This window comes from Heterodontus francisci, chromosome 8, assembly GCF_036365525.1.
Source record: "Heterodontus francisci isolate sHetFra1 chromosome 8, sHetFra1.hap1, whole genome shotgun sequence".
In the NCBI taxonomy this organism is placed as follows: domain Eukaryota; kingdom Metazoa; phylum Chordata; class Chondrichthyes; order Heterodontiformes; family Heterodontidae; genus Heterodontus; species Heterodontus francisci.
This window is the reverse complement of record NC_090378.1, coordinates 129,949,353-129,976,518: the sequence shown is the minus strand read 5'-3', so window position 1 is coordinate 129,976,518 and position 27,166 is coordinate 129,949,353. Positions and strand designations below refer to the sequence as shown.

The 27,166-nt window shown below is 46.5% G+C and overlaps 1 protein-coding gene across 1 annotated transcript in view; it reads left to right on the top strand.

The window, feature by feature from the left end:
* Positions 1-27,166, top strand: part of tnr (tenascin R (restrictin, janusin)) — a 530,276-nt gene that overhangs the window by 359,270 nt on the left and 143,840 nt on the right. Inside the window, exons 9-11 of the mRNA XM_068038005.1 lie at positions 4,210-4,473; positions 23,215-23,481; positions 23,579-23,707. Coding sequence (XP_067894106.1) covers positions 4,210-4,473; positions 23,215-23,481; positions 23,579-23,707 — 660 coding nt within the window. The remainder of the gene's footprint in view (positions 1-4,209; positions 4,474-23,214; positions 23,482-23,578; positions 23,708-27,166) is intronic.

Genomic DNA, 27,166 nt, shown 5'->3' with positions numbered 1-27,166 from the left:
TGTTTATGTAGCTGGTACATCAATGATGTGTATGTAGTTACTTCCTGAGGCTGTTTATGTAGCTGGTACATCAATGATGTGTTTGTAGTTACTTCCTGAGGCTGTTTATGTAGCTGGTACATCAATGATGTGTATGTAGTTACTTCCTGAGGTTGTTTATATAGCTGGTACATCAATGATGTGTATGTAGTTACTTCCTGAGGCTGTTTATGTAGCTGGTACATCAATGATGTGTTTGTAGTTACTTCCTGAGGCTGTTTATGTAGCTGGTACATCAATGATGTGTATGTAGTTACTTCATGAGGCTGTTTATGTAGCTGGTACATCAATGATGTGTTTGTAGTTACTTCCTGAGGCTGTTTATGTAGCTGGTACATCAATGATGTGTATGTAGTTACTTCCTGAGGTTGTTTATATAGCTGGTACATCAATGATGTGTATGTAGTTACTTCCTGTGGCTGTTTATGTAGCTGGTACATCAATGATGTGTTTGTAGTTACTTCCTGAGGCTGTTTATGTAGCTGGTACATCAATGATGTGTATGGAGTTACTTCCTGAGACTGTTTATGTAGCTGGTACATCAATGATGTGTATGTAGTTACTTCCTGTGGCTGTTTATGTAGCTGGTACATCAATGATGTGTATGTAGTTACTTCCTGTGGCTGTTTATGTAGCTGGTACATCAATGATGTGTATGTAGTTACTTCTTGAGGCTGTTTCTGTCGCTGGTACATCAATGATGTGTATGTAGTTACTTCCTGTGGCTGTTTATGTAGCTGGTACATCAATGATGTGTTTGTAGTTACTTCCTGAGACTGTTTATGTAGCTGGTACATCAATGATGTGTATGTAGTTACTTCCTGAGGCTGTTTATGTAGCTGGTACATCAATGATGTGTATGTAGTTACTTCCTGAGGCTGTTTATGTAGCTGGTACATCAATGATGTGTATGTAGTTACTTCCTGAGGCTGTTTATGTAGCTGGTACATCAATAATGTGTATGTAGTTACTTCCTGAGGCTGTTTATGTAGCTGGTACATCAATGATGTGTATGTAGTTACTTCCTGAGGCTGTTTATGTAGCTGGTACATCAATGATGTGTATGTAGTTACTTCCTGAGGCTGTTTATGTAGCTGGTACATCAATGATGTGTATGTAGTTACTTCCTGTGGCTGTTTATGTAGCTGGTACATCAATGATGTGTATGTAGTTACTTCCTGAGGCTCTTTATGTAGCTGGTACATCAATGATGTGTATGTTGTTACTTCCTGAGGCTGTTTATATAGCTGGTACATCAATGATGTGTATGTAGTTACTTCCTGAGGCTGTTTATGTAGCTGGTACATCAATGATGTGTATGTAGTTACTTCCTGTGGCTGTTTATGTAGCTGGTACATCAATGATGTGTATGTAGTTACTTCCTGAGGCTGTTTATGTAGCTGGTACATCAATGATGTGTATGTAGTTACTTCCTGTGGCTGTTTATATAGCTGGTACATCAATGATGTGTATGTAGTTACTTCCTGAGGCTGTTTATGTAGCTGGTACAGCAATGATGTGTATGTAGTTACTTCCTGAGGCTGTTTATGTAGCTGGTACATCAATGATGTGTATGTAGTTACTTCCTGTGGCTGTTTATATAGCTGGTACATCAATGATGTGTATGTAGTTACTTCCTGAGGCTGTTTATGTAGCTGGTACATCAATGATGTGTATGTAGTTACTTCCTGTGGCTGTTTATGTAGCTGGTACATCAATGATGTGTATGTAGTTACTTCCTGAGGCTGTTTAAGTAGCTGGCACTCAGGAATGTGTAGTTAAACATTTAGGAATTGATAGGTATTGCTCAGGGATGTTGTAGGTAGGTTTAGTTTTTTGTTTAGTGATACAGCACAGAAACAGGCCCTTCGGCCCACCGAGTCAGTGCTGACCATTAACCACCCATTTATACTAATCCTGCACTAATTCTATATTCCTACCACATCCCCACCTATCGCGATATTTCCCTTCCACCTACCTACACTAGGGGCAATTTATAATGGCCAATTAACCTATCAACCTGGAAGTCTTTGGCATGTGGGAGGAAACCGGAGCACCCGGAGAAAACCCACGCAGACACAGGGAGAACTTGCAAACTCCACACAGGCAGTACCCAGAATTGTACCCGGGTCACTAAAGCTGTGAGGCTGCAGTGCTAACCACTGTGCCGCCCTTGAGGATCTCTATTTAGCTGCTCTTTGAGATTGGTGTCACTGGTGGTACACAGGATTTGTGTATGTAGGTAATAGACAAAGAAGTGTATGCATATAAATAGGTATTTATTAGTAGGTGATGGTGTAGATAGGTAGTAATTGGGGATGGTGTTTACAGGCATGGTACAAGAGCTAAGCCACTTGGGGATAAGTGGTCATCCCTGGTGTTGTGTGATAATTCCCGGGGTTGAGTGATCATTCCCATGCTTGAGTGATCATTCCCGAGGTTGAGTGATAATTCCCGAGGTTTAGTGATCATTCCTGAGGTTGAGCGGTGATCCTTGGGGTTGTGTGATAATTCCCGGGGTTGAGTGATCATTCCCATGCTTGAGTGATCATTCCCGAGGTTGAGTGATAATTCCCGAGGTTTAGTGATCATTCCTGAGGTTGAGCGGTGATCCTTGGGGTTGTGTGATAATTCCCGGGGTTGAGTGATCATTCCCATGCTTGAGTGATCATTCCCGAGGTTGAGTGATAATTCCCGAGGTTTAGTGATCATTCCTGAGGTTGAGCGGTGATCCTTGGGGTTGAGTGATAATTCCCGGGGTTGAGTGATCATTCCCATGGTTTAGTGATAATTCCCGAGGTTGAGCAGTGATCCTTGGGGTTGAGTGATCATTCCCATGGTTTGGTGATCATTCCCGAGGTTGAGCAGTGATCCTTGGGGTTGAGTGATCATTCCCATGGTTTAGTGATCATTCCCGAGGTTGAGCAGTGATCCTTGGGGTTGAGTGATCATTCCCATGGTTTAGTGATAATTCCCGAGGTTGAGCGGTGATCCTTGGGGCTGAGTGATCATTCCCATGCTTGAGTGATAATTCCCGGGGTTGAGTGATCATTCCCATGGTTTAGTGATCATTCCCGAGGTTGAGCAGTGATCCTTGGGGTTGAGTGATCATTCCCATGGTTTAGTGATAATTCCCGAGGTTGAGCGGTGATCCTTGGGGCTGAGTGATCATTCCCATGCTTGAGTGATAATTCCCGGGGTTGAGTGATCATTCCCATGGTTTAGTGATCATTCCCGGGGTTGAGCGGTGATCCTTGGGGTTGAGTGATAATTCCCGGGGTTGAGCGGTGATCCTTGGGGTTGAGTGATAATTCCCGGGGTTGAGCGGTGATCCTTGGGGTTGAGTGATAATTCCCGGGGTTGAGCGGTGATCCTTGGGGTTGAGTGATAATTCCCGGGGTTGAGCGGTGATCCTTGGGGTTGAGTGATAATTCCCGGGGTTGAGCGGTGATCCTTGGGGTTGAGTGATAATTCCCGGGGTTGAGCGGTGATCCTTGGGGTTGAGTGATAATTCCCGGGGTTGAGTGATCATTCCCATGGTTTAGTGATAATTCCCGGGGTTGAGCGGTGATCCTTGGGGTTGAGTGATAACCACAGGGGTTGAACGTTGATCCCCGGTGTTGAGTGTTTCTTCCCGGTTTTAAGTGATGATCCCTGGGGTTAAGTGCTAATTGGGGAGACGGTGGCGTAGTGGTAATGTTACCGGACTAGTGATCAGAGACCTGGGCTACTGCACTGGAGACACGGGTTCAAATCCCACCTCGGCAGCTGGTGGAATTTAAATTCAATGAATTAAAATCTGGAATTGAAAGCTCGTCTCAGTAATGGTGCCATGAAACTATCATCGATTTCCTAAAAACCCATCTGGTTCACTAATGTCCTTTGGGGAAGGAAATCTGCCATCCTTACCTGGTCTGCATGTGACTCCAGATCCACAGCAATGTGGTTGACTCTTAACTGCCCTCTGAAATGGCCTAGTAAGCCACTCAGTTGTTCAGGATAATTAGGGATGGGCAACAAATGCTGGCCTGGCCAGCAATTATCACATTGCAAAAAAGAATAAAACAAAATAATAATAATTCCTGGGGTAGAGTGATAACCTCTAAGGTTGAGTCCTTAGGGTTGAGGCTGTAGTTCATCAGTTACCTCTTGTTATCCCATCCCCTGTAGATTTGGATCGCCCTCTCGGCCTTACTGCATCAGCCGCTTCAGACACCAGCATCTCCCTTGTGTGGACTGAGATCCGAGGGCCTGTTGATCGCTACCGAGTCACCTACACCACAGCTGCAGGATTGAGTTCGGAGGTGACGATTCCAAGGGGCAGTCACTCGGTGACCCTCAATGACCTGGAGCCACGCACAAAGTACAACTTCTCTCTTGTAGCAGAACGTGGCTGGCAGCAGAGCTATCCATCGGTCATCCAGGGCATGACAGGTAGGTCTGAGTAGGAGAGTGACCTTCGGTCATCAAGGGCTGACAGGTGAATCAGAACAGAAGAGTAGCACCCGTCATTTAGAGAGCGATGGCGGGGGGTGGGGGGGGTGCGGCGGGATCAGAGCACATTGACCTTCGATCATCGAGCCCACGATTGGTGGCTCAGGATAGAATGACCCTCAATCTGATAGTTTTTTTTTAATTCATGGGATGTGGGCGTCGCTGGCAAGTCGAGCATTTATTGCCCATCTCCAATTGCCCTTGAGAAGGTGGTGGTGAGCTGCCTTCTTGAACTGCTGCAGTCCATTTGGGGTAGGTACACCCACAGTGCTGTTCGGGAGGGAGTTCCAGGATTTTGACCCAGTGACAGTGAAGGAACGGCGATATAGTTCCAAGTCAGGATGGTGTGTGGTTTGGAGGGGAACTTGCAGGTGGTGGTGTTCCCATGCATCTGCTGCCCTTGTCCTTTTAGATGGTAGAACACGGGTTTGGAACGTGCTGTCGAAGGAGCCTTGGTGCATTGCTGCAATGCATCTTGTAGATGGTACACACTGCTGCCATTGTGCATTGGTGGTGAAGGGAGTGAATGTTTGTAGATGGGGTGCCAATCAAGCGGGCTGCTTTGTCTTAGATGGTGTCGAGTTTCTTGAGTGTTGTTGGAGCTGCACTCATCCAGGCAAGTGGAGAGTATTCCATCACACTCCTGACTTGTGCCTTGTAGATGGTGGACAGGCTTTGGGGAGTCAGGAGATGAGTTACTCGCTACAGGATTCCTAGCCTCTGACCTGCTCTTGTAGCCACGGTATTTATATGGCTACTCCTGTTCAGTTTCTGGTCAATGGTAACCCCTGGAATGTTGATAGTTGGGGATTCAGTGATGGTAATGCCATTGAATGTCAAGGGAAGATGGTTAGATACTCACTTGTTTGAGATGGTCATGGCCTGGCACATGTGTGGCACAAATGTTACTTGCCACTTATCAGCCCAAGCCTGGATATTATCTAGGTCTTGCTGCATATGGACATGGACTGCTTCAGTATCTGAGGAGTTGTGAATGGTGCTGAACATTATGCCATCATCAGCGAACATCCCCACTTCTGAGGCGTCTTGACAAATTCCTGAATAGGATGGGAATAGAGGGATATGGACCCCGGAAGTGCAGAAGGTTTTAGTTTAGACAGGCATCATGATCGGTGCAGGCTTGGAGGGCCGAATGGCCTGTTCCTGTGCTGTACTGTTCTTTGTTCTTATGATGGAGGGAAGTTCATTGATGAAGCAGCTGAGGATGGTTGGGCCTAGGACACTACCCTGAGGAACTCCTGCAGTGACATCCTGGAACTGAGATGATTGACCTCAAAAAACCGCAACCATCTTCCTTTGCATTAGGTATGACTCCAACCAGCAGAGAGTTGTCCCCCCAGTTTCCATTGACTTCAATTTTACTAGGGATCCTTGATGCCAAACAAGGTCAAATGCTGCCTTGATGTCAAGGGCAGTCACTCTCACTTCATCTCTGGAATTCAGCTCTTTTGTCCATGTTTGAACCAAGGCTGTAATGAGGTCAGGAGCTGAGTGGTCCTGGTGGAATCCAAATTGAGCATCAGTGAGCAGGTTGTTGCTAAGCAAGTGTCGCTTGATAGCACGGTCGACGACACCTTCCATCACTTAGCTGATGATCGGGAGTAGACTGATAGAGCGGTAATTGGCTGGATTGAATTTGTCCTGCTTTTTATGGCCAGGACATACCTGAGCAATTTTCACATTGTCAGGTAGATTCTAGATTCCAGTGTTGTAGCTGTACTGGAACAGCTTGGCCAGAGACATGACTAGTTCTGGAGCACAAGAACATAAGCACATAAGAAATAGGAGCAGGAGTGGCCTGCTCCACCATTCAATATGATCATGGCTGATCTAATTGTGTCCTTAATGCCACCTTCCTGCCTGTCCCCCATAACCCTCGACTCCTTTGCTGATCAAGATCTGTCTATCTCAGCCTTGTATATATTCAATGTCCCAGCCTCCACTGCTCTGGGGAAGAGAATTCCAAAGATTAACAACCCTCTGAGAGAAGAAATTCCTCTTCATCTGTCTTAAAAGGGAAACCCCTTATTTTGAAACTGTGTCCCCTAGTTCTAGGTTCCCCACGAGGGGAAACATCCTCTCAGCATCCACCCTCTCCAGCCCATTCAGAATGCTATATGTTTCAAAAAGATCACCTCTCATTCTTTAAACTCCATTGAGTTTAGGGCCAATCCTCCTAACCCTTTCATCTCAGGAATCAGCCTAGTGAACCTTTTCTGAACTGCTTTCAATGCAAGTACAGCCCTCCTTAAATAAGGAGATCAAAACTGTACGCAATACCTTAGTCGCGGTCTCACCAATTGTACATTTGTAGGAAGACTTCCCTGGTTTTATACTCCATCCCCTTACATTAAATGCCAACATTCCATTTTCCATCCTAATTACTTGCTGTACTTGCGTGCTAACTTTTTGTGATTCGGGACGACAGCTGGGCTGTTGTCAGGGCCCAAAGCCTTTGCTGTATGCTGTGCCTTCAGTCGTTTATTGAGATCACGTGGAGAGAATCAAATTGCCTGAAGACTGGCATCTGTGATGCTGAGCACTGCAGGAGGAGACCAAGATGGATCATCCACTTGGCACTTCTGGCTGAAGTTGGATGCAAATGCTTTAGCTTTGTCTTTTGCACTGATGTGCTGGGCTCCTTCATCATTGAGGCTCTGGATATTTGCAGAGCCTCCTCCCTTTAGTTGTTTCATTGTCCACCATTGTTCATGACTTCAAGTCATATAAGTTAAAATGCCTTGTTAAACAGACAGCTGCCATGCTCCCTGTCCATCAGCTGAAAGTAGTTGGTTCAGTAGGTGTTAATTACTGGAGCAGGAAGCTAAATTAAGCTAGTTAGTGACTCATCAGAGGCTGTATAAAAGCAGTCAGGATTCCAAACTGCATGGAGTGGAGGTATAGTCAGAGTGTAAAGGTAGGAATTGATGTTCCAGCAGAGAAGGGAAGTTGGTGAACATTTTCCCTTATCTAAATTATGGAATTTCAATCAGTGTAACATGAATTGGAGTAATAAGAATCTTCTGATACTCAGTTGTAAGGTTTGCCAGCAGTACTAAAGCTTACTAGTAGTTGGGGTTTATTAATTTTAAATTAACTTTTTTCTTCTGCCATGATAATGATGGTAGGGCAGGTGATGTGTTGCTGCTGCAATGTTTAGAAGCTGCTGGACACCAGCCAACATATCTGCAGTAGATGTCTGTGGCTTGAGTAGCTTTATTCCAGTGAACTGGAGGCTGAGCTGCAGACATTACAATGCATTAGGGAGGGGGTAAGTTACCTGGACACTTTGTTCCAGAAGGCAGTCACACCCCTTTGGATGGGGTCATCCTGATTGGGTCAAGGAGAGGAAGGTATGTTTGAGAAGGCAGATGAAACATAAATATAAACAAGAGCAGAGTAGGCTGTTTAGCCTGTTCTGCTATTCATTATGATCATGGCTGATCATTTAACTTGGTAACCTTTTCCTACTTTTGTCCCATATCCTTTTAATCTCTTTAAACCAGGAGCTATATCTAACTCCTTTTTGATATGTTTTGGCCTCTACTGCTTTTTGTGGTAGAGAATTCCATGGGCTCTCCACTCTTTTCCCCCACCCCCTGCCAAGAAAAAACCACACCATTGGGAACATCCTTCTGGCATCTACCCTGTCAAGTCCTGTTAGAATTTTATAGGTTTGAGATCTCCTCCTTTTTCTTCCACCCACCCCCCCTCACTGTTCTGCACTCCAGTGGATATAATTCTAACTGACTCAACCTCTCCTCATATGTCAGTCCTGCCATCCCTGGAATCAGTCTGGTCAACTTTTGCTGCTCTCTCTAGCAAGAATGTCCTTCCTCAGATAAGGAGACAAACTACACAATATTCCAGGTGTGGCCTTAGCAAGGCCCTGTATAATTGCATCAAGACATCTCTGTTCCTGTACTCAAATCCTCTCTATGAAGGCCAACATACCCCCATTTTGCCTTTTTAACATCTGTTGCAACTGCATGCTTACCTTCAGTGACTTGTGTATGAGAACACCCAGGTCTCTCTGCATAATCCCCTCTGTTTATAGTTCAGATCATCTGCTTTCCTGTTTTTGCGACCAAAGTGGATAACTTCACTTTGGAGCCTTAGCCTTTCAATTGTCCAACAGCTTTGAGGCTCTTTCTACTTGGATGAGAGTGAGGGCTGCAGGGTGGATGAGCAAACTGACCATAGCACTGTGGTACAGGAAGCCATTCAAGCAAGTGGAGTAAATGGGAATGTTGTGGTGGTAGGGGACAGTACAGTCAGGGGATACACATCTGTCCAAGAGTGAGTCCAGAAGGCTGTTGCCTGCCAGGTGCCAGGGTTTGGGACATCTGTTTAAGACTGGAGAGAACTTTCAGGGGGGGTGGAATCCAGTTGTTTTGTGGACCAATAACCTAGACAGGACTAGGAAAGTGGCTCTGCATGGAGTATGAGTAGCTAGGGCTAAATTAAAAAGCAGGACCTCAAAGGTAGTAATCTTTGGATTTTTATCTGAGCCAGCAGCAAATTGGTGTAGGGCAAATAAGATTAAAGTGGGGCGGCGCAGTGGTTAGCAATGCAGCCTCACAGCTCCAGGGACCCGGGTTCGATTCTGGGCACTGCCTGTGTGGAGTTTGCAAGTTCTCCCTGTGTCTGCGTGGGTTTTCTCCGGGTGCTCCGGTTTCCTCCCACAAGCCAAAAGACTTGCAGGTTGGTAGGTAAATTGGCCATTATAAATTGTCACTAGTATAGGTAGGTGGTAGGGAAATATAGGGACAGATGGGGATGTTTGGTAGGAATATGGGATTAGTGTAGGATTAGTATAAATGGGTGGTTGATGGTCGGCACAGACTCGGTGGGCCGAAGGGCCTGTTTCAGTGCTGTATCTCTAATCTAAATCTAAATCTAATCTAAAGTGTGGCTCAGTGGTGTGGGAGGAATGGGTTTTGATTCATGGAGAACTGGCCTCCATGTTGGGGAAAGTGGGAGCTGTACCATTGGGACAGTTTTCACTTGAACTGTACTGGAACCAGTGTTCTGGTGAATGGTGTAACTAGGGTGGTAGAGGTCTTTAAACCAAATAGTGGAGGTGAGGGAAGATGTGGTAATTTAGAGAGAAGGGAATTGATGATCTGAATGAACATGTGAATTGGGAGTAGGCCACTTGACTTCTCTTGCCTGCTCTGCCATTCAACAAGATCATGGCTGATCTGATTGTAACCTCAACTCCATGTTCCTGCCTATTTCCATTCCTGAAGATTGGAGAGAAGCAAAACTGGTAACGGAGTAGAAAAGTAGTAGTCTAAATTAGAAGACTAAGCACAGGCAAGCATAACTTAGGATCAGAATGTAGAATAATAACGACAAAATTAAAGGCATTCTATCTGTACACAGCATTTGCAACAAGATAAATGATTTGAAGGAACAAATAGAGGTAAATAGGTATGATTTAGTTGCCATTACAGGTGACCAGGACTAGGAACTGAATATTCAATGATCCTTTCCATTTTGGGAAAGGGTTTGGGGGAGGGGTTTAGCCTTTTTAAGAAGGGATGCAATCCGAACATGGTAGACGCGGGCACGATAGCGTCTTTTAAGATGTATCTAGACAGATACATGAATGGGCAGGAAGCAAAGAGATACAGACCCTTAGAAAATAGGCAACATGTTTAGATAGAGGATCTGGATCGGTGTAGGCTTGGAGGGCTGAAGGGCCTGTTCCTGTGCTGTAATTTTCTTTTTTTTTGTATTAGTGAGAGGACCTTGGATTGAAGGAGCAAGTAGAATCCATTTGGTGGAGCTAAAACAGGAAGGGGTAGCAAACATGGAGTTGTTAATAGGCAACCAACAGTAGTGGTAATGTTGGACATTGGCTAAATCAGGCAATTAGAGGTGTATGTAACATGGGTAATACATTAATAATGGGCAACTTCAATTTACATAGACTGGGTTAAACTAATCAGCACTCCATCTATGGAGGATGAATTCCTGGAGTGTACAAGATGGGTTTCTAAAGCAGTACATTGAACCAACTAGGGAGTGGGCATTTTAGATTTAGTAGTATGTGATGTAATAACATGGCTGTAAAGGAGCCTTTGGGGAAATAGTGACCATAATATGATCGAATTTTGCATGAAGTTCCAAAGTTATATAGTTAATTCTGAAACTAGGGTTGTAAACCTGAATAAAAGTGAGGGGCAAGTTGGCAATGGTGGATTGGGAAAATAGACCAAGATTTGATAGTCCTCTGCAGTCCTGCCACATCCAGTTGTGATGTTGGTGGACAATTAAACAACTGACAGGAGGGGATGGCTCCACAAACATCCCCATCAATGATGGAGCCCAGCACATAAAAGAAAAGTGTGAAGCATTTGTATCCATCTTCAGCCAGAAGTACTTGAATGGATGATCCATCTTGGCCTCCTCCTGAGGTCCCCAGCATCACAGGTGCCAGTCTTCATGCAATTTGATGCTCTTCACATAAATGGTTGAAGGTATTGGATACTAAGGCTAAGGGGCCCAAACAACCTTCTGGCAATATTGCTGAAGACTTGTGCTCCAGAACTAGCTGCCTCCTAGCTGAACTGTTGCCAGGTAGATACCATCTCTCCTGCAATGTGGAAAATTACCCTGTGCACAAAAAGCAGGACAAATCTAACCTGGCTAATTACTGTCCTATCAGTCTATTTCCAATCATCAGCAAAGTGATGGAAGGGGGTCATCAACATTGCTATCGAGCAGCACTTTCTGAGCAATAACCTGATCAGTGATGCTCAGTTTAGATTCTGCCAGGGCCACTCGGCTCCTGACCTCATTACAGCCTTGCTTCAAACATGAGCAAAAGAGCTGAACTCAAGAGGTGAGGTGAGAGTGACTGCCCTTGACATCAAGGCAGCATTTGACTGAGTATGGCATCAAGGAGCCCGAGCAAAACTGAGGTCAATGAGAATTGGGGCAAACTCTCCTAATTGGAGTCATACCTCTTGCAAAGGAAGGTGGTTATGGTGGTTGGAAGCCAATCATCTCAGCTCCAGGACATCTGCAGGAGTTCTTCAGGGTAGTGTCCTAGGTCCAACTAGCTTCAGCAATGACCTTCCTACATCAGGTCAGAAGTGAGGATGTTTACTGAGTGCACAATGTTCAGTGCCATTCACTTCTCATAGAGAAGCAGTCTATGTCCATATGCAGCATGACTTGAACAACATTCAGGCATGGGCTTAAAAAGTGGCAAGTAACATTCATGCCACAGGTGCCAGGCAATGACTATTTTCAAGAGAAAATCTGACCATTTTCCCTGACATCCAATGGCATTACCATTGCTGAATCCCCATCAACATCTAGTGGGGGTGGCCACCATTGACCAGAAACTGAATTGGACCAGCCACATTGGGGTGGTGCAGTGGTTAGCACCACAGCCTCACAGCTCCAGCGACCCGGGTTCAATTCTGGGTACTGCCTGTGTGGAGTTTGCAAGTTCTCCCTGTGTCTGTGTGGGTTTCCTCCGGGTGCTCCGGTTTCCTCCCACATGCCAAAGACTTGCAGGTTGGTAGGTTAATTGGCCATTATAAATTGCCCCTAGTATAGGTAGGCAGTAGGGAAATATAGGGACAGGTGGGGATGTGGTAGGAATATGGAATTAGTGTAGGATTAGTATAAATGGGTGGTTGATGGTCGGCACAGACTCTGTGGGCGGAAGGGCCTGTTTCAGTGCTGTATCTCTAAATCTAAAAAAAATCACAAATGCTGTCTCTACAAGAGCAGGTCAGATTCTACACCTTAACTTTTTTGCTCTCCATGTTCTTACCAAAATGAATCACTTCACATTTCTCTGCATTAGACTTCATCTGCCACCTGTCTGCCCATTCCACCAACCTGTATGTCCTTTTGAAGTTCTACACCATCTTCCTTGTAGTTCACAATGCTTCCAACTTTTGCATCATCTGCAAACTTTGAAATTGAGCCCTGTACACAGGTCTAGGTCACTAATATATATCAGGAAATGCAAAGGTCCCAAAACTGATCCCTAGGGAATTTGATGACCAACCTACCTCCAACCAAAAAACATCCATTAACTATTTTTTTTTCTGTCAAATTTGTATCCATCTTGCTACTGTCCCTTTTATTCCATGAACTACAAGTTTGCTCATGTCTGTTGCTTGGCACTGTATCAAATACCATTTGGAAATTCATCTATGCCTCATCAACCCTCTGTTACCACCTCAAACTCCCAGCGAGTTAAACATGATTTTTTTTTCCCTCGGACATGCTGGCTTTCTGTAACTTGCATTTATCCATATGACTATTGGTTTTTAGTCCTGAATTATTTTTTCTAGAAGTTTTCCGACTACTGTTAAACTGACTGGCCTGTAGTTGCTGGGCTTGTCTTTACACCCTGTTTTGAACAAGGGTAATGTTTACAATTCTCCAATCCTCTGGCACCGCCCCTGAGTTTAAGGAAAATTGAAAAATTATGTCCAGTGCCTCTGCAATTTCCACTCTTCCCTTTAGTATCCTTGGATGCATCTCATCTGGTCCTGGTGTTTAGAACATAGAACATAGCAGTACAGGCCCTTCGGCCCTCGATGTTGCGCCGACCTGTGAAACCATCTGACCTAAACTATTCCATTTTCATCCATATGTCTATCCAATGACTACTTAAATGCCCTTAAAGTTGGCGAATCTACTACTGTTGCAGGCAGGGCGTTACACGACCCTACTACTGAGTAAAGAAACTACCTCTGACATCTGTCCTATATCTATCACCCCTCAACTTAAAGCTATGTCCCCTCGTGTTTGCCATCACAATTGCAGAAAATACAGAAGTATGGGGTTGAAGGTGATTCAGAGCTTTGGATCAGAAATTGGCTAGCTGAAAGAAGACAGAGGGTGGTGGTTGATGGCAAATGTTCATCCTGGAGTATAGTTACTAGTGGTGTACTGCAAGGATCTGTTTTGGGGCCACTGCTGTTTGTCATTTTTATAAATAGAACAAAGAACAAAGATAATTACAGCACAGGAACAGGCCCTTCGGCCCTCCAAGCCTGCGCCGATCCAGATCCTCTATCTAAACATGTCGCCTATTTTCTAAGGGTCTGTATCTCTTTTCTTCCTGCCCATTCATGTATCTGTCTAGATACATCTTAAAAGACACCATCGTGCCCGCATCTACCACCTCCGCTGGCAACGCGTTCCAGGCACCCACCACCCTCTGCGTAAAGAACTTTCCACGCATATCCCCCCTAAACTTTTCTCCTTTCACTTTGAACTCGTGTCCTCTAGTAATTGAATCCCCCACTCTGGGGAAAAAGCCTCTTGCTATCCACCCTGTCTATACCTCATGATTTTGTACACCTCAATCAGGTCCCCCCTCAACCTCCGTCTTTCTAATGAAAATAATCCTAATCTACTCAACCTCTCTTCATAGCTAGCGCCCTCCATACCAGGCAACATCCTGGTGAACCTCCTCTGCACCCTCTCCAAAGCATCCACATCCTTTTGGTAATGTGGCGACCAGAACTGCACGCAGTATTCCAAATGTGGCCGAACCAAAGTCCTATACAACTGTAACATGACCTGCCAACTCTTGTACTCAATACCCCGTCCGATGAAGGAAAGCATGCCGTATGCCTTCTTGACCACTCTATTTACCTGCGTTGCCACCTTCAGGGAACAGTGGACCTGAACACCCAAATCTCTCTGTACATCAATTTTCCCCAGGACTTTTCCATTTACTGTATAGTTCACTCTTGAATTGGATCTTCCAAAATGCATCACCTCGCATTTGCCCTGATTGAACTCCATCTGCCATTTCTCTGCCCAACTCTCCAATCTATCGATATTCTGCTGTATTCTCTGACAGTCCCCTTCACTATCTGCTACTCCACCAATCTTAGTGTCGTCTGCAAACTTGCTAATCAGTCCACCTATACCTTCCTCCAAATCATTAATGTATATCACAAACAACAGTGGTCCCAGCACGGATCCCTGTGGAACACCACTGGTCACCCGTCTCCATTTTGAGAAACTCCCTTCTACTGCTACTCTCTGTCTCCTGTTGCCCAGCCAGTTCTTTATCCATCTAGCTAGTACACCTTGGACCCCATGTGCCTTCACTTTCTCCATCAGCCTACCATGGGGAACCTTATCAAACGCCTTACTGAAGTCCATGTATATGACATCGACAGCCCTTCCCTCATCAATCAACTTTGTCACTTCCTCAAAGAATTCTATTAAGTTGGTAAGACATGACCTTCCCTGCACAAAACCATGTTGCCTATCACTGATAAGCCCATTTTCTTCCAAATGGGAATAGATCCTATCCCTCAGTATCTTCACCTGGAAGAGGGTGTAGAAGGGTGGGTTAGTAAATTTGCAGATGACACGAAGGTCGGTGGAGTTGTGGATAGTGCCGAAGGATGTTGTAGGTTACAGAGGGACATAGATAGGCTGCAGAGCTGGGCTGAGAGATGGCAAATGGAGTTTAATGCGGAAAAGTGTGAGGTGATTCACTTTGGAAGGAGTAACAGGAATGCAGAGTACTGGGCTAATGGGAAGATTCTTGGTAGTGTAGATGAACAGAGAGATCTTGGTGTCCAGGTACATAAATCCCTGAAAGTTGCTACCCAGGTTAATAGGGCTGTTAAGAAGGCATATGGTGTGTTAGCTTTTATTAGTAGGGGGATCGAGTTTCGGAGCCACGAGGTCATGCTGCAGCTGTACAAAACTCTGGTGAGACCGCACCTGGAGTATTGCGTGCAGTTCTGGTCACCGCATTATAGGAAGGATGTGGAAGCTATGGAAAGGGTGCAGAGCAGATTTACTAGGATGTTGCCTGGTATGGAGGGAAGGTCTTACGAGGAAAGGCTGAGGGACTTGAGGTTGTTTTCGTTGGAGAGAAGGAGGAGGAGAGGTGACTTAATAGAGACATATAAGATAATCAGAGGGTTAGATAGGGTGGATAGTGAGAGTCTTTTTCCTCGGATGGTGATGGCAAACACTAGGGGACATAGCTTTAAGTTGAGGGGTGATAGATATAGGACAGATGTTAGAGGTAGTTTCTTTACTCAGAGTAGTAGGGGCGTGGAACGCCCTGCCTGCAACAGTAGTAGACTCGCCAACTTTAAGGGCATTTAAGTGGTCATTGGATAGACATATGGATGAAAATGGAATAATGTAGGTCAGATGGTTTCACAGGTCGGCGCAACATCGAGGGCCGAAGGGCCTGTACTGTGCTGTAATGTTCAAATGCTTAAAACCACCATCTGAGGAAAAAGACTCTCACTATCCACCCTATCTAACCCTCTGATTATCTTGTGTCTCTATTAAGTCACCTCCTCCTCCTTCTCTCCAACGAAAACAACCTCAAGTCCCTCAGCCTTTCCTCGTAAGACCTTCCCTCCATACCAGGCAACATCCTAGTAAATCTCCTCTGCACCCTTTCCAAAGCTTCCACGTCCTTCCTATAATGCGGTGACCAGAACTGCACGCAATACTCCAGGTGCGGTCTCACCAGAGTTTTGTACAGCTGCAGCATGACCTCGTGGCTCCGAAACTCGATCCCCCTACTAATAAAAGCTAACACACCCTATATGCCTTAACAGCCCTATTAACCTGGGTGGCAACTTTCAGGGATTTATGTACCTGGGCACCAAGATCTCTCTGCTTACCTACACTACCAAGAATCTTCCCATTAGCCCAGTACTCTGCATTCCTGTTACTCCTTCCAAAGTGAATCACCTCACACTTTTCCGCATTAAACTCCATTTGCCATCTCTCAGCCCAGCTCTGCAGCCTATCTATGTCCCTCTGTAACCTACAACATCCTTCGGCACTATCCACAACTCCACCGACCTTCGTGTCATCCGCAAATTTACTAACCCATCCTTCTACACCCTCATCCACGTCATTTATAAAAATGACAAACAGCAGTGGCTCCAAAACAGATCCTTGCGGTACACCACTAGTAACTAAACTCCAGGGTGAACATTTGCCATCAACCACCACCCTCTGTCTTTCAGCTAGACAATTTCTGATCCAAAGCGCTAATTCACCTTCAACCCCATACTTCTGTTATTTCTGCAATAGCCTACCATGGGGAACCTTAGCAAACGCCTTACTGAAATCCATATACACCACATCCACGGCTTTCCCCTCATCTACCTGTTTGGTCACCTTCTCAAAAAACTCAATAAGGTTTGTGAGGCACGACCTACCCTTCACAAAACTGTGCTGAATATCGCTAATGGACTTATTCTTTTCAAGATGATTATAAATCCTATCTCTTACAACCTTTTCCAACATTTTACCCACAACCGAAGTAAGGCTCGCAGGTCTATAATTACCAGGGCTGTCTCTACTCCCCTTGAAAAAGGGGACAACATTTGCTATCCTCCAGTCTTCCGGCACTATTCCTGTCGACAATGACGACATAAAGATCAAGGACACAGGCTCTGCAATCTCCTCCCTGGCTTCCGAGAGAATCCTAGGATAAATCCCATCTGGCCCAGGGGACTTATCTATTTTCACACTTTCCAAAATTGCTAATACCACCTTGTGAACTTCAATCCCATCTAGCCTAGTAGTCTGTATCTCAGTATTCTCCTCGACAACATTTTCTTTCTCTATTGTAAATACTGACGAAAAATATTCATTTAACGCTTCCCCTATCTCCTCTGATTCCACACACAACTTCCCACTACTATCTTTGGCCCTAATCTAACTCTAGTCATTCTTTTATTCCTGATATACCTATAGAAAGCCTTAGGGTTTTCCCTGATCCTATCCGCCAATGACTTCTCGTGTCCTCTCCTTGCTCTTCTTAGCCCTCCCTTTAGACCCTTCCTGGCTAGCTTGTAACTCTCAAGCGCCCTAACTGAGCCTTCACGTCTCATCCTAACATAAGCCGCCGCCTTCCTCTTGACAAGCGCTTCAACTTCTTTCGTAAACCACGGCTCCCTCGCTCGACAACTTCCTCCCTGCCTGACAGGTACATACTTGTCAAGGACACGCAGTAGCTGCTCCTTGAATAAGCTCCACATTTCGATTGTGCCCATCCCCTGCAGTTTCCTTCCCCATCCTACGCATCCTAAATCTTGCCTAATCGCATCATAATTTCCTTTCCCCCAGCTATAATTCTTGCCCTGCGGTATATACCTGTCCCTGCCCATCCCTAATGTAAACCTAACCGAATTGTGATCACCATCACCAAAGTGCTCACCTACATCTAAATCTAACACCTGGCCGGGTTCATTACCCAGTACCAAATCCAATGTGACATCGCCCCTGGTTGGCCTGTCTACATACTGTCAGAAAACCCTCCTGCACACACTGGACAAAAACTGACCCATCTAAAGTACTCGAACTATAGTGTTTCCAGTCAATATTTGGAAAGTTAAAGTCCCCCATAACAACTACCCTGTTACACTCGCCCCTGTCGAGAATCATCTTCGCTATCCTTTCCTCTACATCTCTGGAACTATTCGGAGGTCTATAGAAGACTCCCAACAGGGTGACCTCTCCTCTCCTCGGCCCATACTACCTCAGTAAACGAGTCCTCAAACGTCCTTTCTGCCGCTGTAATACTCTCCTTGATTAACAATGCCACAACCCCCCCTCTTTTACCATCTTCTCTGTTCTTACTGAAACATCTACATCCCGGAACCTGCAACATCCATTCCTGTCCCTGCTCTACCCATGTCTCCGAAATGGCCACAACATCGAGATCCCTGGTACCAACCCATGCTGCAAGCTCACCCACCTTATTCCGGATGCTCCTGGCATTGAAGTAGACACACTTTAAACCAAGTTCTTGCTTGCCAGTGCCCTCTTGCGTCCTTGTAACCTTATCCCTGACCTCACTACTCTCAACATCCTGTACACTGGAACTACAATTTAGGTTCCCATTCCCCTGCTGAATTAGTTTAAACCCCCCAGAAGAGCACTAGCAAATCCCCCCACACCCCCCCCCCTCCCCCCAGGATATTGGTACCCCTCTGGTCCAGGTGAAGACCATCCTGTTTGTAGAGGTCCCACCTACCCCAGAAAGAGACCCAATTATCCGGGAAACCAAAACCCTCCCTCGTACACCATCCCTGCAGCCACGTGTTCAACTCCTCTCTCTCTCTCTTCCTCGCTTTGCTAGCACGTTGCACGGGCAACAACCCAGAGATAACAACTGTTTGTTCTCGCTCTAAGTTTCCACCCTTGCTCCCTGAATTTCTGCCTTAAATCCCCATCTCTCTTCCTACCTATGTCGTTGGTGCCTATGTGGACCACGACTTGGGGCTGCTCCCCCTCCCTCTGAAGGATCCCAAAAACACGATCCGAGACATCACGAACCCTGGCACCTGGGAGGCAACACACCAACCGTGAGTCTCTCTCGTTCCCACAGAACCTCCTATCTGTTCCCCTAACTATGGAGTCCCCAATGACTAATGCTCTGTTCCTCTTCCCCCTTCCCTTCTGAGCAACAGGGACAGACTCTGTGCCAGAGACCTGTACCCCATTGCTTACCCCTGGTAAGTCGTCTCTTTCCCCCCCCAACAGTATCCAAAACGGTATACCTGTTGAGGGAAACGGTCACAGGGGATCCCTGCACTGCCTGCTGGTTCCCTCTCCTTCCCCTGACGGTAACCCATCTACCTACTTCTTTTACCTGAGGTGTGACTACCTCCCTATAACTCCTCTCAATAACCTCCTCCGCCTCCCGAATGATCCGAAGTTCATCCAGCTCCAGTTCTCTAATGCGGTTCTCGAGGAGCTGGAGTTGGGTGCACTTCCTGCAGATGCAGTCAGCAGGGACACTCTTGGCGACCCTTACCTCCCACATTCTGCAGGAGGAACATACAACTGCCTTAACCTCCATTCCCACTATTCTAGATTCCCAACAAATCTACTGAAAACCAAAAAAAAAAGTCAAATCTTGTTAGCTTAGCAATCCGACGGACAGAACTTTTTTTTTTGGTTAGAGGAGGAGGATGGGTGGGAGACACTATCCAAGTAGTGTTTCGGGTAAAGCAACCGCCCGAATATGTAACCTCACTTACCCAGCAGTCCCGCGTGCGCTCCGCCTATACACGAGAAATCGTGTTTAATCCACTTTAAATACAGACAGCCTATCTAATATTTCCTCTATCAATTTTAAACCCCTCTAGTGTCTGATTTATTGCCTCTTTCAACATTGCATCCATCTTTACCAAAGATGATGCGGAGTATTCATTTACTACCTCAGCTATGCCCTGTTAAGTCCTGGGATGGGTGACTAGTGTATATAGTTTTCCTCATCAATGACAGTTCTGATTATTGTCCTTTGAGTGAAGGTGTAGTCCATTGCCATATACATGAGGTTTATTTGATGATTTACAGCAATGTGATTTAAAAAAAAAAAATTCTTGAGTCCCTGGCAAGGCTGGTACTTGTGGCCCACTCCTTGTCCTTAAAGAAGAGACTTGCATTTCTGTTGGGCCTTTCATGACTTCATGGCCCAAAGCATATTCCAACCAACTTTTGAAATGTAGTCACTACTGTAGTGTACGAGACACAGCAGGCAATTTTTCCAACAAGCTCCCACAAACAATTTGATAACCAGATCATCTATTAGGTATTGGATGAGGGATAAATATTGGCTGGACACCAAACAGAACTCTGCTATGCTTTGAAAGAGAATCTTTTATATCCACCTGGGAGAGCAAATGGAGCTTGGGTTTAATCATTCATCCAAAAGACAGCACCTCTAATACTGTAGCACTCCCTCAGTGCTGCACTATAGTGACAGCCTGGATTATCATGACATGTGCCTTGAAGGAATGTATAGTTGCTGTAAACTATCTAGTATTTCTTAAGACTATCTATTGCTTATGTACTGTCATCCCTTAATATATTTTCCCAATCCACCTCAGCCAATTTGCCCCTCATGCCTTCATTTCCTTTGTTCAAATTTAACACCCTGGCTCCTGATTGAACCACCTTACTTTCAAACATAATGTAAAATTACATCATATGGTCACTCATCCCTAAAGGTTCTTTGACAACAAGATTATTTATTAGTGCTCTCATTACATACTAGATTGAAAATAGCCTGTACTCTAGTCAGTTCCCTAACATACTGCTCTAGAAAACAATTGCTAACACTCTAAACTTGTCCTCCTCAGCATTTGTGCTCATTAGGTATACCCAGTCCATATGTAGATTGAAGTCACCCATGATTACTGTATTACCCATGTTATATATTTCTCATCTCCTGATTAATGCCATGCCCACACTACTGTTTGGCCTATAAACCACTCCTACCAATGTATGCTGTCCCTTGCTATTTCTTAGCTCCACCCAAACAGATTTCCACATTGTTCTTCTGATCTGAGATCCTCCCCTATTACTGTACTGATCCCATCCCTTATTGCTTATCCTTCCTAAATGTTGAATATCCTTGAATATTCAGTTCCTAGTCTTGGTCAGCCTCCAGCAACATTTCTTTTCTGATGATTGGATCATACTTAATTACCTCTATTTGGGCCTTTAAATTATCTACCTTGTTGCAAATGCTGCTTACATTCAGGTAGTGCCCTTAATCTTGTCTTGACATTTATTCTGCATTCTAAGCCTAGTTGCTCACCTTTTGTTTTGCCTGCCTTCTAATGTCACTTGCTACTTTTTCTACCTCTTGTTACCAGCTTTATTTCATTCCAATTTGAGTTACCCCTCAGGTTCCCATCCCCAACAAGCTAGTTTAAACCCTCCCCAACATCCCTAGCAAATCTCCCTGTGAGGATGTTTGTCCAGTTCTGTTAAGGTGTAGCCTGACCATCTTGTACAGGTCCCACCTGCCCCAGAGCTGGTCCCAATGTCTTAAATCTGATGCCTTCCCTCCTATGCCAATTCTCCAGCCATGTGTTCAGTCAATCAATCCTCCTATTCCTATGCTCACTAGCACATGGCACTAGGAGTAATCCTGAGATTCCTGCTCTTGAGGTCTTGCTTTTTAATTTCCTTCCTAACTCCCTCATCATCTTTTTGGACCTCATCCCTCTTCTGATTGTTATTGAACCATGACCTCTGGCTGTCCATCCTCCACCAGAAGGATGTCCTACAGCCTCTCCATGACATCCTTGACCCTGGCACCAGGGAGGCAATGCACCATCCTGGAGTTCCATTTACTGCTGCAGAAATGCCTGTCTGATCCCCTGAATATCTAATCCCTAATCACTACTGCTCTTCTACTCTCCTTTCTCCCCTCCTATGCAGCTGAGCCACCTATGGTGCCACTGGCTTTGCTCTGGCTGCAGTCCTAAGGAACCATCACTCACTAGTATCCAAAATGTGAAACTGATTTCTTTTTTTTAAGCAAGTAAGATACTCTGGGAACTCCTGCATTTCCTGGCAATCACCCATTCCCACTCTGCTTGCATGCTCCATTGAGACCACCTCCATAAATGTGCTGTCATTGCAGATGCACAAGTGACTCCAGCAACCACTCGAGTTCCAAAACTCAGCTTGAGCTTCTGCAGTTGTTCAAACTTTGTGTTTGTTTAGGACATGTGGTGTCAATGACTTCCCACATACTGCAGGACATATATTCCATTTGGCTAAGCTGACCTGCCATACTGTAACTTTTTTATTACAACTAAGTAAATTAACTTACCAGTTGCACAGCAAAGAGGCAGCTATTGGAAGCTGGAAAAAGAGCCCCTCACTCACTGAACTCCACTTTACACACTGCACTCATTTATTTCTTTTCCAGTGTCCTTGCTGAACTCTCTTCACACTACCCTCCAGCAACAGTCAATGCAAACAAGCAACACTGAGATTTCTGTAAACTCTGAAAACAATGTCAACTCTACTAAAGCTCAGATACCAGTTTCAGATAGCTGCTGAATTAACTAGCTTCAGCTACTCTTGGTATACCCCTGTTTAAAACTGCAAGGGCGGCGCAGTGGTTAGCTCCGCAGCCTCACAGTTCCAGCTACCCGGGTTAAAATCTGGGTACTGCCTGTGTGGAGTTTGCAAGTTCTCCCTGTGTCTGCGTGGGTTTCCTCCGGGTGCTCCGGTTTCCTCCCACATGCCAAAGACTTGCAGGGTGATAGGTTAATTGGCCATTATAAATTGCCCCTAGTATAGGTAGGTGGTAGGGAAATATAGGAACAAGTGGGGATGTGGTAGGAATATGGAATTAGAGTAGGATTAGTATAAGTGGGTGGTTGATGGTCGGCACAGACTCGGTGGGCCGAAGGGCCTGTTTCAGTGCTGTATCTCTAATAAAAAAAAACTTGACCCTTAAACAGGAATTTGAATTAATTGCTAGATGTAAACAAAACCTAGTCTTGAATTAATCCTTAAAATTCACTCACATATCAAACTCCCTCCTGAATACTCAGTTGCTGGAGTGGGGCTTGAGGCTACAAAATTTTGGTTGAGGGTCAGAGGAGCAAGCCCTGGCTGGAGGTGAGTGGGACAGGTAGTCTGTGGTACCAGCCCTGGGTTGGGGCTAAGTGAGCCACCTTGGGCTGGTGTTCAGTGAGGTGCTGGTCCAGGGTTGAAGGTCAGGAGTCAGAGGTGCTAATCCTGGGTCAGAGGTTGAAGGTCAGTCCTGGGGTTTGAGGGTTGGGGTGGAGGGGGGAGGTTGTTGGTAAGGTGCTAGTCCTAAGTTACTGATTGTCACCTCTCTGACAGCAGGATTCCAACCAATAGAGGAACTGGTGTTCTCTGATATTAGCATGAGCAGTGCCAATGTGTCCTGGAATCAGCCAATACCTGCTCCTGATATCTTTATCCTAAATTACAATCCCCGGACATATGGGGAAACATTGCAGTTGACTGTGAATGGCACCAAGACGCACACAACCCTGTCCAAACTAGAACCTGGTGTTGAGTACATTGTGACGCTGGTGGCTATCCAGGGTACTATCACCTCCGAACCAGTTGTGGGAACCTTCACCACAGGTAAGGAAATTTAATGCTGGAAGTCTGTCTCTCATCCCCCTCACTTATATGTGGGACCTGATGTCAGCACAATTTATTCTTCCCCTTTATTTTCCAGCCTTGGATCCACCTTGGGACATTTCCTTTGTCAGAATCTCTGAGGACTCGGTGACAGTGACCTGGAGAAAGCCTGCAGCTGCATTCGACCACTACCAGATGTTGTACCAGCCTGCAGGAGTCCGGAGGGGTATGCTGTGGGGATTTCAATCCCTTATCCTCAAACTGTCAGTGGGCTGAGGGCCACAGCAAGAGATTGCTCCTAATACTGTCTTAGCCATTCAGGCTAGCCAAGAGGGCAAAGGTGGAATATGATTCATCTCTCGATAATAAGGACAATCCTTTGAGGTTCAGAGGATATTGGAGGAAGCTTTGATCAGTATCTAACCTGTGCTGTATCTGTCCTGAGTGTTTGATGGGGAGAGTGCTGCAGAGGGAGCTTTACTCTGTATCTAACCTCTGTTTTTTTTAATAAGGTGGCCTTTATACCCTAGGCCCCTTTTATATATTTCATGTCGAGGGGGCCTTTATCCCTCTGGCCCCCTTTATATACATATTTTTTAAATAACTTGTTTAAAAACAGATATAAACAAAACTCAAATTAAAAGGCCATTCTCAGCATTGACAATGCACTCCAGTCCCTGTGGTGCCCACCAATCGCAGAAGGCCTCCAGCGTACTGGCAGACACCGAATGCTCCTTCTCCAGGGACACCTGGGTGTGAACGTAACTGCCTGCCCCTCTTCTGCAATCAGGGAGGACGGATCCCCTGATTGCCCGCAGACTGGACCTGTGAATTGCCACCTTGACCAGGTCCAGGAACAGACCAATGAGGAGATGTCCCTCTGCACCAGGTGCGCAAAGATGAGTAGCGTGGGACTGAAGTGCAGCCAGAACTTAAGGAGCAGTCCCTTCAAATATTCAAAGGGGCTGCAACCTCACACTCCAAATATACGTGGAACACTGACTCGTTCAGGCCACAAAGTACAGGCAGCCTGGGAGTCCATGAACCTACTTAAAAGTCTGTTGCACGGGACTGTCCTGTGCAACACCCTCCACTCCAGGTCCCTGATGTAAAGGAGGAGTACTCCCACATAGAGAGACCTCCTTCCCCTCGCAGCCATACAGCAACATGGACCACCAGGGTGTGTCCAGCCAGCTGATGAGGGCGAGAAGTGGAGTATGCAGGAGTAGCCTGTACAAGAAACCCCTCCACACCGATTGGAATGGCATGGAGGGCATTTCCAAGAGGTGGCTCAAGTTGTGTGGGACTGGCTCCCAAGAAGGGTTTCGGGGCCTGGGTCCAATGCTCAGTTCCAGCTGAGCAGGGGTCAGCTTGGCCAGGAGCGCTCTACTTTTTTTTTTTTTCCCCCCTGAGGATGATGCACTCGCCACTATTAATGGAGTTCAAGAGAGGACACTTCAAAAAAGCGCACTTGCAACGCGCTGGGCCTGGGTGCGTACACATTCACAAGGTGGAGTGGCACACTACCCAGGCAAACTGTGAGGTGGAGCAAGCAGCCTGGCACTAGCTCCTTGACCCCCATGATCTCCAGCTGAAAGGTCAGCCAACAAGATGGCCATCCCACGGGAAATGGGGAGGGGGGGGTAAGGTGACTCCTGTAGACCCCATCCTGCCACTCCAGGAGCCAAGTGGCTTTGTCTCCCAGAATGGTGTGGGTTTCCTGCAGAAGTTTCACCGCATATCTCCCTTCCCTGAGGACTGAGATTGTGAAATCTGCAGTGAGACCCGCTGCTGCTGTTGATGAGGCTGGCTATGGTTATCTTCATGTCAAAGGTACTTAAAACTCATCACCAACACGTCAGGAGAGAGCAGAAGTACACCTGGCCTTCCACTCCCCCAGCAACCCATTGAGGAATGCATTGAAACAGTACCTTTCAACCAATTTCACACCTCACTGGCAATGGAATCAAGGTCATCCTCCATGCCCAACAGTCCCCATCCTCCTCCAGGTTGTCGCGGCCGACACACCCACCATACACTGGGGGGATGTCCCAGCTGGTCCTGCCTTTGTCTCGATCCCAGACCCAGGATCGATGGTGGAGGAGTCCTCTCTGGGTTCCAAGATGGAACTGGAGCCTGTGGGCACCAGCGGTTCAGGACCCCCCTCCACCTCTATCCCCAGGTCAGTGATTGGTCCAGGGGAGACTGATGTTCCCGACTCCAGAAATCTAGCCGGTGCCTAGAGCGGAGGTCATCTCCTGCACCGCTAGCACCCACAGGCCCAGCAGATGGGGCAGCATTCAGTTATAACCAGGTCTGGTGTCTCCTGGTTGTCAGTGGATTTTGACTGGGAAGGCCAACCAACCCTTTGGGGATCTCCCTCCCCTCCATTCAGGGCACCTGACCCAGGGGCAGAATGGGAGGCTTCTCAAAGTGTCCCCAGACTCCCCCACCACAAGTAGGGCTTCACTTGCTCCCACAGGAGGGGCTGCATGTAGAGGGGCCTCCCCTCCATCCTGAGGAGTAGGGAGATCCTGCCCAGACTTTGCAGCCTTGGTGGTGGTAGGGGGAACCTGGGGACCCAGAACAGGGGACAGCAGCTCCCCTTCAACAGATGGGGCCCTGCACCTCAGGGCCCTTTGTTACCTCTGTGGAGGGGTGCCTTCTCTTTTTCCTGCTGGGGCGCAGAGGCTCAGACCTCCATGTCATCCGAGGCCTCTGCCTCCACACTTTTTTTTTGTAGTTAGTCTGGGCCTGAGCCCAGCCCTGGGACAGGTGGATTCCCTGGAAGCTGGCTGTGGGCTGAGCCCAGGCTCGGGTTGTGTCATGGCGTCCAGGGGATGAGCGCCTCTCTTTACTTTTCCTCTGTGCCTTTCTTCAACTTGGACAGGCACTCCCCTCCCCGCCAGTGGCTGTGAAAACCACAGCCTCCAGAACTGTCTGTAGGATATGTGGGAGGAGATGCAGTGGCGCTACCCTGGGCCGCTAAGGTGGAACTGGCAGCCGGGAGGTTGGGGCAGTTCTTACAAACATGCCCCACTCCCTTGCAGACGTGGCACCATGCCCCATCCAAGGTCCAAAAGACACAGTAGGCTGTCCCCTGTAACTCCACACTGAAGTGGCCCTCAAAGACCTCCTCCTGTGCCAGCTGCATAAATAGCTGGCAGCGGAAGGAGTAGACATGTCGGAGGCTGTGCTCCTGAAGACTGAGTGGGACTGGGGTGATCCCTGACCTCACCCCCCCCAGATGGTGCAGGTGGGAGAGGAGGAGCTCACTGGGAATAAAGGGCAGGATGTTTGATAAGTTTATCTGCTGCACAGTGGCCCCTAGAGGTCCACCAGCAGGAAAGTCCCACACAGTGAACCCTTTATTCAGGGTCAGGGACACTGCCCGCTCAGTGTTCAGGAAGAACACTGCCTTCCTGTACACTTTTGAGGCTGCCACAATGGCTGAGGGGCTGACAACCTCAACCATTGCCTTTACACAGGCCTCTATAGACATTTTGGGGTGGGGATAACTCTTTACCCCATGGCTCAAAGTAATTAATTTAAAAGGCCCCCCACCCCTTGTTCCGGCCTCTTCCACCTCCCACAACAGTCCAAATTAAATACAAGTCTGGTGCTCGACACCCACCTTGAAATACAGCCTTATTGCCAAAGTCTTTCCTCCTCTGCAGCAAAAGTT